Raw genomic sequence first — 12,221 nt, forward strand, 5'->3', positions numbered from 1 at the left:
GGGGCAACTATGCACCACCAACAGGAAAGCTAATTTACGTAGCCTTGGATGGAGCAACCGGAGATGTTTTCCTGTCGTATGCAACAGATTCCACATTTTAAACAGCACTAGGAGAACATTTATCTACGATCAAGGAGCATCCTCTGTGATGTGATGCGATGCATTAAGCAGAGGCAACAGCATAATATTCTGCATGTAGGTTGCATCGTGTACATCCCAAAACTCTTACGATTTGACTAGTTTACCAGTCAGGTGGAAGGTTATAACTGTAAGCATTATATATGAATGACTGCAACATGGCTAAGGATTGTCCACAACCGGGATGTGAAACCATGGTTTGGAATTGATTGCAAATGATGGCTTGGATGAACTATTAACAAGCATTACAATTGCAATGGGCAAGCCACGCTGAAGGTCATTTCCCAGCCTCTTCAACTTCTCCACTTAACAAGTGACAAGACCTGCTGATATCTCCCTGATGGCACTGTATGAGGTCAGAGCCTAGCAAAGCAAGCTAAATCACACTGCCACTGTATGTTTGGGATCTTAACCTGCAAAAAGGCCATGGTTAAGTAAGCATTGTGCCCATAGCCGGTTCACATTGGATTCCATCTGGGATCGAAGCCTGTCTTTTAAGAAGCCAGGCGTACCTTCTTTGCAAGTAAGAGGACAAAACTTGCTTGTCAAGCTGCAAGCCTCTCAAAGGGAGAGAGACAGACTCCACCATTCTATGTGAGACTTTTGACTGCACCGTTGGCCAACCAGCCCCTAATCTGAAGCATCAGGGCTTCCTTGAGCATTAAATGCTGACAACTGGCCAAAAGACAGGAAGGGAAATCATTACTATAACCTATGCTAACATACCTTTAAATAGTTTCCCTATGCTTTCAATGTGGTTGTCTGTGAAGTTAATGTACAAGATCTAGTCGGAGGGCAAGTTAAGCAAACCAAAGCAGGAAGTAATTTGTCTGGGTGACATCTTGCTTGTAACTGAATATCCCTCCACAGGCATTAAGCTGGCTGCCATGTAATATCGCGGTTTATGGAAATGCCCCACTACTCGTTGTTATTAATAAAGAGGAGCAATCAGCAATATGAACATGAATCTCCTGCATACAAAGGGGAATGAAGTAAAAGTTATGTTCGTTAAAGAGCAGACTTAAAAAACAGGGAGGCAAAATGCAAGGCCGCTGGGCTGCAAGTACTGCTACCAGCACCAATATTACTACTTCCATTTCACGCGGCTCAATGTGGTGCCTTCCATAGTTCCAGTTACATGTAGGTAGCCGTGTTGGTCTGACGTAGTCGAAACAAAATGAAAAAAATCCTTCCAGCAGCACCTTAGAGACCAACTAAGTTTGTCATTGGTATGAGCTTTCGTGTATCTGAAGAAGTCTGGTGCAGAAACCAGAGTTAGGCTTGCAATTCACCATGTAGAGACCTTCCCTCTCCAGATTGGCAGATCTGGGACACCAGTTTGCCACCAGGCAGCAGGAAAGGATTTCCAAGTCAACGTTTTAAAATATTTCTTGCTCAGGAGCTTTTGAGCACTCAAAAGAAATAATGCAAGAGCATTAACGAACTCTCTGCTTGGGGATAAACAAACACACACACCCCTTTGCCTGGGATCCTTAAAAATAATAATAATCAGTTTTGCCTATTATCACACCTCTCAGGCCACAACTGTGAGCCTGCTACTTATGAACAATAGTGGTTCATCCATCCAAAATGCCAGAAGGCTAAAAATCCAGTCTTGAAACCCTGGAAAGCCTGTGTAGACAATACTAAACTACACGGTATAATGGTCTGAGCCAGTACAGGGCAGTTTCCTATATTTGTAAGAGGTAAGACCACAAATGGTGGGTACCTAGGAAGGGGCCTTCTTTGAGACTGCGCCCAGGAAATGAAGCTCCTTAAGATGGGAGCCCTGACCAATCCCCAAACTAATGGTATCTTTCTGCAAAGCGGAGACTACTAACTTATTGGCCTGAGAATTTATTCAGGGATTTTAAAAAATCAAAACTGTTGTCATTGTGAATCCGCTCCCCGCAACACACAGCTCAAGGAACATACAGTAGAACCTCTACTTACGACCGCCTCTACTTGGGCCCGGTCCAAGTTGCGACCGTGGCAAACCTGGAAGTAAATACTGGGTTTGACGCAATTCGCGCAAATGCAGAAGCGGCTTCTGCTTTTTGCGCATGCGCAGAAGCGGCTGCCGCCAAATGCACCTGCGCACAACGGTGCTCCTACCAGTAACCCGGATCTACTTACAGACAGACCTCCAGAACTGAATACATCTGTAAGTAGAGGTTCCAATATAGGCCAAAAAGCCATGGGCCCGGCTACCGCAGTTCCAAAAATAAACATGGGATGAAGCTCAGTACCGCCCCCCCCCACCGAGTGTATTGCAGTGGTACCTTGGGTTACAAACTTAATTCATTCTGGAGGTCCATTCTTAACCCAAAACCATTCTTAACCCGAGGAGCACTTCTGCTAATGGGGCCTCCCAGTGCTGCCGTGCCGCCAGCACGCGATTTCCGTTCTCATCCTGGGGCAAAGTTCGCAACTACTTCCGGGTTAGCGGAGTTTGTAACCCGAGTTAAGATGGCACCACCAGCACCTGCTCCTTGAGTAATCCATTCAAAATGCTTGTACTATAATTTGGGGTAAAGCTGTATTGAATTTAGAAGCACACACATTGGAGGGAGGGAGAGGGGGCGAAAGGACATCTGAAGCAACAATATGAATTAAAATTACGAAGTAGAATTACAGAGACGCGGCTATAAAATGCGAGCTTTCAGCTTCTGAATTTTAATTAAGGAAGTGTTGTACAAGGCTCCCATATATTAAGGAGAAAGGGGTTAGAAGGAAAGACTTTTTCAAGATTTAGATGGGCGGGAGGGGTGAGGTGGGAGAAATGAATCCACGTGCATTTGAGATTAACCCTCCAAGCACTGAGGAATAATTCAAAAGAGAGAGAGAGAGAAACCCTGCTCTTACCAAGATGTCTGCATGTTTTCTGGTGTTCTCGTTAATCTGTTCTTTTATGTCTGCTGATCTGTGAGCTATTAAGGACAGACTCAATGTCAATTCTGCCTTTGATGCTCTTTGATGGGAATCTTAATGCTCTCTTTCTGCCTGTTCAGACTACTTTTTAAAAGATGTGTGCAACACACAGGCTCTCTCTCTTTTTAAGGATATAAGATGACACTCCATTGCGGTGCCCATAACCTAGGATTAAGGTGCCATTTAGCTCCTAGCTTTCATATCTCAGTTTCTAACACTGCTCTGGGGCCAATGCCTTTCAGGGTTCTAGACAATACTGAGCTTGATGGACTCATATTCTAACCTGGTATACAATTCCTAAATCCCCCAGTAAGGAACCCCCCAGTATAACCCCACAGTAAGAAAGCCATGGGCACACATGAAGGGTGTGTTTCCTGCCCCAACCCACCCCCATCAGGATATAGGAGTGGAAGAGAGATGGTGCCCCATAGGTGGAACTCCTTGCCCCAAGAGACTACTTTATCTCCTGCCAGGAACGCCAAGTATTTGGGGGGGGGGGGCTCAGAATGCCTGAGCACCCACAACGCAGGGACCCCAAGCAACTTCCAAGGTCTCTGAGGCCTCGAAGATGCTTTCCAAGACCTCGAGAGACCTCAGAAAGCATCTACAAGGCCTTGGAGATAGTGTCCAAGGCCTTCCGAGACCTCCAAACCAGACTTCCAGTGCCTCCGGAAGCCAGGTTCCAAGGGTGGGGGGCATGCATGATGTCATGCCATCACATTACAACGTGATGTCATTACATCACGCACGCTGGGCACCCATATCCTGCGGCACAACTTGGCTCCCCTGTCCTTTTTCAACAAGTGTTTCTGCTTAATGTGTTGATTGATTACTTTAATGATGCTGAACTTTTATGTTCTTGTATGGTGGGCTCACTGTTTATAGGTCTGCTTTTAAAATTTTAAGCTGCCTTTGTAGAAGGGGAAAGGAAATTATACATCTCCCAGCAGATGCAGCCATAATGAGCAGGATTTAACACCCCCCCTCTGCTGCTCATCAGCTGGTAAGTGAGGGTAAAATCCTGCGGCTTTGCCTGTGTGCACCATTCCACTGTAGGGACCTGATGCACACAGCCAATGCAGAATCTGATTAGTAGGTGTGGGCCAATTTGACTCCTTGGTGTGCCAAGATCAGTGCACAGGCCAGAAATTCCCCACTCCCATTTCATAAAATAAATAACAGAGTAAATGGGGGTTGGAGATCCAGATTGGGACCTTGGCTGGGGGTGGGGGCTTTAATTCAGCATCCCTGTTGTTCTGCCCCCCAACACCACAGTGCTGATTGAGGTCCCTCTTGCTCACTATTAACACTTAAAAAAAGAAGAAGCCATTCATACAATTGCTAATTGCAGTGTTGTGTCTTGTTTGGCCCCCAGTCAGCCACACAACCTCATTCATTAACCTGCTTTCCACCTTGTATGGGAAGCACTGGGCACAAAAGGGGGCTGATAATTACCAGAACAAACAATTTCTGTCCCACTTGATTTGCTGCAAAAAGCATTAAAATGAAACCGGGTTTTTTTTGGGGGGGGGGTGGAGACCTCCCATCAAAGCCTGAGCCACAGAAGGAATAAATTTTTTAAAAAGCTGGAAAAATTTACCCATGCTATTAAGCAAATAATCACTGGAAGGAGTTGTTCGACTAGATAATATAAATGCTGCACAGCAAAAACTTCCTCTGCTCTTCATTTCTATCGGGTGTAATTAACAATAAATCATACTGAGGATTACAGCACCCTGTTATTACATAAATAAAACACTAGCAAAGAAGCTTGTCAGGACTGATTTATGTGAAGTGCTGCTCTGAAGTTTATTGCATTTCCATAATAAGAAATCATAGAGCATATCAATTTTTTACCATTAATCTTTGGGGCTGCATATTATCATTGCTGAAAGCACAGGAGCACACCCCCTTGGTACAACATGAGCCGTTTGCCAGTGACTCAGAGGACTGATCCTCAACCCACAAAGAGGAAAGGAAGGAGGAGGGCGGGCCATGTCAGCAAAGGGTTGCCTCGCTGCTGTTGGTCTTTGCCAAGCGCCACCCCAGACCTGCTCAGCTCCGAGCCCAGGAAAGCCAAGCAATGTAGGGGCAAGTAACACACATAGTCCCCCTGAATCATGGCTAGTGTTAGTACTAATTGTAGCCCTGCGGCCTGGAGCATCTCCTAGCAAGCGATGTCATCTTCTGTCCCTTACAGCTATTCCGTGAAATAGAAAAGGGACCAAGACTGCATATAAGCAGGTGAAGAATCGCGTGAACGCTGGTAGGGGCTGATGGTATGTGACACCTGCTAAAACATCTGCCCTGGCTGCCCATATCCTGCTGGGCCAAGGACCAACTGAACCCTTATAGTCCAGCTCATTCACTGTTTGTTGCCCCCCCCAATGACAGAGAGGCCTAACCACTGACCCTTTGCCATGGGACACTCTTCCAAGCAGTGATTTGGCAGGTACCCTCACTTTTGACTTCCAATCACTTTTGAACAATCATTTATGCCAAAAAGCCCATGGAGCAGTTTAAAATGCCGCTTAAGTAGGCATTTCAAATATTGCTTTCAACCATTCTATTTCTATGCTGCCTTTCTAAAGTTAAAGCCATCCTCAAAGGAGACTCACAACATATTAAAAAATTACATTGCTGCAAACATAGCAAAAGTAGTCATAAACAGTAAACACGACATCAAAAAGTACACAACTGAATTGAACAATTTCCGCATAAATCATAAAGATACAAAAAAAATTTAACAGCAACAATTCCCCCAATCAAAATCCCTAAACAATACCCCGGCCCAATATTCCGTTTGGCAGCCTCAGCTTTTGTAGCTGGCGTCAGTCAGGGGCCTGCCCTCCCAGGCCAGGAGGGGGAAAGCCTGCAAGGGAGAGACAGCATGTCTTCCGGGACTCACAGCCAAGAAACTTTGTAAATGAAAACAAACACTGTAAATGTTTTAATATGCCGCCTTGCTGTTTTGCAAGAGGGTGGTATAGAAATATTTAAAACAGGTATAAAAAAACCCTGTGAAATAGGACTAAATATTGATTTAGAAATGGTCACCGGTCTGTTAGCGGCAACCAAGGTTTCAGTAGCTCCACACTGGAAAAAGTATCTACAGCTCCTTCATAAAGGATTTTGTTGTAAAGCTGCCTTATACCAAATCGGTCCATGAGTATGCATAAGGAAGTGCTTCTCTAGGGTTTCAGACAGGGGGTCCTTTCTCAGTCCTTCCTGGCGATGGTGGGGACTGAACCCAGAATCTTCTGCATGCAAAGCAAATGCTCTGCCCCTGAGCTGCAACACATCCTTAAAGAGCTTATTAGCAAACATGTAGAAGGTTATCTATCACACAGAGGCTTGTGAGACTTCAACAAAGAGCAATCAATTTAGAGAGAAATGGGTAACATTTGAAATGTTTTGGACCGATATATATGGAGATATTATGCTATATTCATTGTTTTCATTTATTTGATAAACTATGTTCGTGCACACGGAAGCTCATACCAATGACAAACTTAGTTGGTCTCTAAGGTGCTACTGGAAGGAATTTTTAATTATGTTTTATATGGTTAAGCTATGGTATATGTTTTTAATTTTAAGAGAATCTAAGAATTATCCATGTATAATGAAGATAGATCGATTAGATAGATGATAAATAGTATTCAGTGACTAAGAAAACAGAAATTTTAAATTCTGTTAGAAAAAAAAAAACTTTCTGTTTTCTTAGACACGATAGTAAATGTACTGTTTTAGTGATCATATCAGGATCCAGAACAAACTTATTTGAAGTACTGGTTGTTGTTTTCATTACTATCTATCTGCACCCACCTTTCATTTTTCATAATCCTTTTACAGATGACTTTTCTATTTTGTTTTTATAGCACACGCACACAATAATAAAAAAGGAGTTCAGCCTCCAGTGGGAAAGGTAAACTTGATACTGCTGCAGAAATTAATCAAAAGCAAAATTCAGGCTGAATTCAGCTGCAAAAAACAGCTCTAAAAATCCCGCCAGCGTTACCAAAACTTGCCGTGCTGCCATCTTCTCTTAAAAAACAAACCCCAAAGGTATCCCACAAATCCCCTGCTCTTATTTGGGCCTTGCAGGGGCCACCATACAGATTACCACTCAGATCTCAATACCTGCTCAGCTCTGGTGATATTCAGTAACTACCATTGTGATGCCCAACACTGCTGGGCCCTGCTGTGCTTCTCACAAATCTACAGCAGACAAATCCATCAAGCAGGCAAGAAAGTGGTGCTCTATATATTATTTATGTGGAAGAGAATTATGCACTGTGGCTACCTGTCGCTGAAAACGTCAGCACAGAGGTAGAGTGTCTGGCTTGTGAATCACAAAACCTCCAAGTCAACTCTCTTGTCTAAGTCACTAAAATGAGCTTCAGGGAATGTGCTCCCCTCTCCACATCCATACTGGCACAAGACCAGGCACCCCCAAACTGCGGCCCTCCAGATGTTTTGCCCTACAACTCCCATGATCCCTAGCTAACAGGACCAGTGGTCAGGGATGATGGGAATTGTAGCCCAAAACATCTGGAGGGCCGAAGTTTGGGGGTGCCTGCACAAGACACTTGGCTGCCTGGAGAAGAGTCCAAGCTGCGCCCCTCCCTGCTGAACACTTCAGGTCTGGACATATTCCCCGCCCTCCCAAACTACAGTGCCACCTCAATCAAGTTGCTTTACCCTGCCATATGGCAGGGTCCTTTTGCTGGCTCTTCTCAATCTCAGCTACCCCATCTGCAATATGGTGATATATATTTTTTATTTTTTTATTTGGAACTCCCTTCAGTTGCGTTGTCAAGCTGGAGCCTTCCCTACAGTCTTGTAGGCACCTTCACAGCAGGTGAGATAGGCAGCAGGGCTCATTTCATCAGCTCTGCTAGAGGCCCAGCTTCATCACTCACCTCCTGCCCCCTGAACTGTGCCACCTGGTCATTATAAGAACAGCGATTTCAGAATTGGGGGTCTGTGTTTGCTTTTCCCTTGTGTGTCCTGTTTTTCTCCTCAAGATTGCATTCCTGTCCGTACAGACTGTTTTGTTTTAACTGATTGCATGTAAGTCACTCTGGGAGCCTTTTTGGCTGAAAGGCAAGGTTCTAATGCTCCAAATAAAAATAAATAATTAAATTCAATAAGCCTTCTAAAATCTTTACCCAGTCAGTACCACTATTGGACTTGAAGTGATTTTATGCATGCACTGTTGTTCTTTTAAAGTGTTTTTATATTTATAATTGTTTCTTTAAAACAAAAACAAAACATGTTTAATTCTGCAGTCGTTCTGTTTCCAGGAAGGTAGCAATGTTATTGAACAGCATTGAGGATCTTAAAGACAGACAAATGTAATGAGCTTTTATGGACTGGAGTCCACTTTATCAGGTGAATTTAATCTTATCCTGAGTCATCACAGAGTGCATAAGTTGTATACAGAGTGTGGTGGTGGAATTGTCAACAGTGAGGTCAGGAGGAAAGGAAATGCATTAAGTGAATGCTATTAAAAGTAAGCTTGGGGGGGGGGGAGAGCCCTGTTCCAAAAGTGGGAGCCCTTGCACTGGCTTGCACTACTGCACCATGTTAGTTGCACAGGTGAGTCCACATATTTTTGTATTTGTATTTTCCCTACCCAGCTACTAAATGGCCCACCAATGGAAGTAATAAAGACGATTCCTGCACAAGCAACATCAAGCTTCCAGACTGAAATGTGATTAGAAATGTAATTAGAAAAGGAGCGGGTAGCAAGTGGGGGGGGGGGGGAGTTAGGATATGAACACCCAATCTCTGCGGCACTGTAGTTGAGGCCATGGTAAAAGTTGAATTCACAAAGCTCTTTGGTGATTAGTGGGTCTTCCTGCAGAAATCACAGCTTCTATGTGAGAAGTGATGGAGCAAGCTAAAAGCTGGAAAACTCACAGAAGCAGATGGCATCCTATCCCAAGTGAGAGGTAAGGAAACGTAAGTGCAAAATCACAGGGAATCTGAGGTCAATGTATTGTGCTGTGCCTAAAAAGGAACAACCACAAAAAGTCCAATAAAAGTCCAAAACTGCAGGGGCACAATGTTTAGTCATAAGAAGCACCTTTAGCTTGTGGATTTGGGTTCAAGTCCCACTTTTTCCCAATTCTGAAAAACCAGAAAGATGTTTCTCACGTTTTGGAAGGCACCGGGGTAAGGAGAGAGGGCCTTAAGATGACCAAAGACCCATGGAGTAACCCAAAAGTTAATTGGGGGGAGAGGAGACAACAAACTATTTCAAATTAGGGCAAAGTTAATGGCACAACAGCAGGAGACTTACTGTGTTGAGTGCGTTGAGAGTAGTGTCATCGCGGGAGGCTGCGACACACCCATCTTCTGTGGATCCTCCGTCACACATCCCAGCAAAAGCTGCCATGCTCCTTGAAAGTGAGAAAGAAGTATTATTACGTTTGCCTAAAAAACACAAGAGAAGAATTCAGAAAAGAAATGAAAAGTTGTAACTCATTGGGAGAGCGACTGCCTTGGCATGGAGAAGCTGCAATCCCCATCATCTCCAGGAAGGGCTGTGAGAGACTCCCCGACAGCAAGTGTGGATAATTCTGAGCTAGATGGACCAATGGCCTGACTCAGAAAAAGGCACTTCCCTATGCTCCTAAAAGTGTGCTGACAACAGCGCTCAGTTTTTGCAGGAGTTGCAGCTGAGCAAATTAAAATTTATACTACACCACAAGATTGGGAGATTTATCCCGAGCGCAAGATGTGGAATGCTTTGTGCATGCAGGAATTTAGACCTCAATCTCTGAGCAGGATGTTGCCACCTGAAGCAGCAACTCCCCACTGCAGGGACGAGGGAGATGTGTTTGCTTCACGTTACCGTGCTGCCCTCAGGTACATGAGCAGGTCGCAGTCATTGACCCCAGGCATCCACACAAGCTCCTCGTGCTGCGTCACTGTGTCGCTGTCTCCGGAAGGGAATGGCTGCAGCTCTGGGAGTTTGGCCTTGAGGGGGGGGGAATTAAAGAGGCAGAAGCAAGAGGATGTTTGTTAGCATGCATGCAGAGACACTGGATTGTATTTCCAAGCTCTACCAAACATTTTATAAAGCAAGCAGAAATGGACATGTAAAATACTCGCCCCTAGTGTGAAAAACAGCCTCTAGGTGACCAAATGAAGGTGGCTTTTGTGTGTGTGTGTGTGTGTGTGTGTGCGCGCGCGCTTTTGGAATGGGGCATTGTGCTTGTTTCCCACCATTTCCCACTATGCCCATTTCACAGCTGAGGAAGAGGGCAGGTCATTTGCTTGATCGCTATCTCCTATAGCAGAGGTGAAGCTGAATTACATAGCCTCCTTGGAGACATATAGTGCTTTGCCAAAAATATCCTCTTCCTCTGTCTTGACCCTTGCAGTCCCATATCCAGTGCCCGATTTACATATGCTAAACAAGCTATAGTTTAAGGCCCCACTCTCTTGGGGGTCCCCCCAAAAAATATAAAGGGGAAAAAACTGGATGTACATAGCATATATTCAACACAAAAAACAGTGACAATTTGTAGTTGACCAAGGACAGCTGGACATATAAAGGGCCCCATTACCTTCAGTAGCTTAGGGCCTCATCAAACCTAAATCTGGCCCTGCTCATATCCCTACATTCACTGCATCTTGGAGCTGGAGATAACAGGATCCCCCCCCAAAAAAACCTGACCCCCACAGGCATTTCCAGAGTGTGAGAATGTGCTGTGGCATAAGGCACACTGTGCGCTTGCTGCAGGATTCAATTAGCAGCCTTGATCATTGACAGCAACAGTTGCAAGACAGTAAAAAGCTTTCCAAGCCTGTAATTACCTCTCATGGTTACAATGCAAAGCACATCTGAAAGGCTGCATTTTATATAGATATAGATACATATAGATACATCTAACCAGCAATTACATGCCACAGGTTCGGAAGACATTCTAGCACTCCACTTGTATTTTCCTCTGGTCTTTTTCTCCAGAGGGAAGAAACTGATGCATCAAACTCCACCACTGGAATGTTATAAAGTGGCTATAACTTGCATCAAGAGGGACTGGAAGCAAATGGGCACGCTCCAACGCTTTAATGTATGCCTGCAAAGGCCAAAAATGGACCTGAACATTGACACATTCATCTACCTTCCTGAAATTGTGCCAGCAGAACAAGAAGTAGTGAAGGCACCCCTAGAGTACCCAGTAAAAGGAGGAGGTGAAGCACAGAAAACCAGTCCTCCTTCATCTGTAGTGGTCAATGTGAAAAAGCAACACTATCACAATAGAAGTATCCCTTTAGAGCAGTCTTCCAAGTCAGTCTACCAAAAGTTATTAGTCTCCCCTGCCTCAACACACAAATACACACAAAATACTAGCTTACCTTTCTATAAAAATTATCGTTAGCAAACTGTAGCCTGAAAGCAGGAAGCTAATGTTTGAAAAACTTCCCTGCCTAGTCATCTGGAGTTGATAATTAACTTGCCATAGGTGAGTGAATATTTCCAAGCCAGCTTTATAATGCAACAGCTTGGGACAGTCCAAAAATGCAACCAACTCTGTTTAAATCTAGGGGTTGGGTTCAAGTTCCTCATCACACAAATATAAAAGTAGCCCACCTGGATCAGGCCAAATGTCCGTCTAATCCAGCATTTGTTTAAAACAGTGGCCAACCAGATGCCTCTGAGAGGACCCCAAGCAAGGAATGAAGGCAGCAGCCCTCCTGTGCTCTTATCTTTGCTTCCCCCCAGCAACTAGGATTAAAAGATATACTGCTTCTGAATATGGAGTCTCCATGTAGCTATCATGGCTAATGGATGCTGACAGACCCCATCCTACGTGAATGTGTCTGATATGCCACCTCCCAAGGTGAAATCATCCTGTAGAGCAGGCATCCCCAAACTTCGGCCCTCCAGATGTTTTGGACTACAATTCCCATCTTCCCTGACCACTGGTCCTGTTAGCTAGGGATCATGGGAGTTGTAGGCCAAAACATCTGGAGGGCCGCAGTTTGGGGATGCCTGCTGTAGAGGTATGTATATTCAGAAATAAGGCAATTTCTGCTAGACTGCTGGTTTTGTTTGGCTGTTATAAACAGGGTGGAACCCAATGTTGGGCTAAGTGAATTTTCTGTCAGCACAAGAATTTCTGCTTCTGCAACAG

General features: G+C 44.5%; 1 protein-coding gene across 17 annotated transcripts in view; it reads right to left on the minus strand.

Moving 5' to 3' along the window:
• RERE (arginine-glutamic acid dipeptide repeats) overlaps positions 1–12,221 on the minus strand; it is a 342,916-nt gene that overhangs the window by 116,506 nt on the left and 214,189 nt on the right. For all 17 annotated transcript variants that reach the window (XM_060276215.1, XM_060276213.1, XM_060276214.1 and 14 more), the window contains 2 exons: positions 9,932–10,056; positions 9,377–9,476 (listed from right to left, as the gene is read on the minus strand). In XM_060276215.1, the coding sequence (XP_060132198.1) occupies positions 9,377–9,476; positions 9,932–10,056 (225 nt within the window). The remainder of the gene's footprint in view (positions 1–9,376; positions 9,477–9,931; positions 10,057–12,221) is intronic.

This window comes from Zootoca vivipara, chromosome 6 (assembly GCF_963506605.1).
Source record: "Zootoca vivipara chromosome 6, rZooViv1.1, whole genome shotgun sequence".
In the NCBI taxonomy this organism is placed as follows: Eukaryota; Metazoa; Chordata; class Lepidosauria; order Squamata; family Lacertidae; genus Zootoca; species Zootoca vivipara.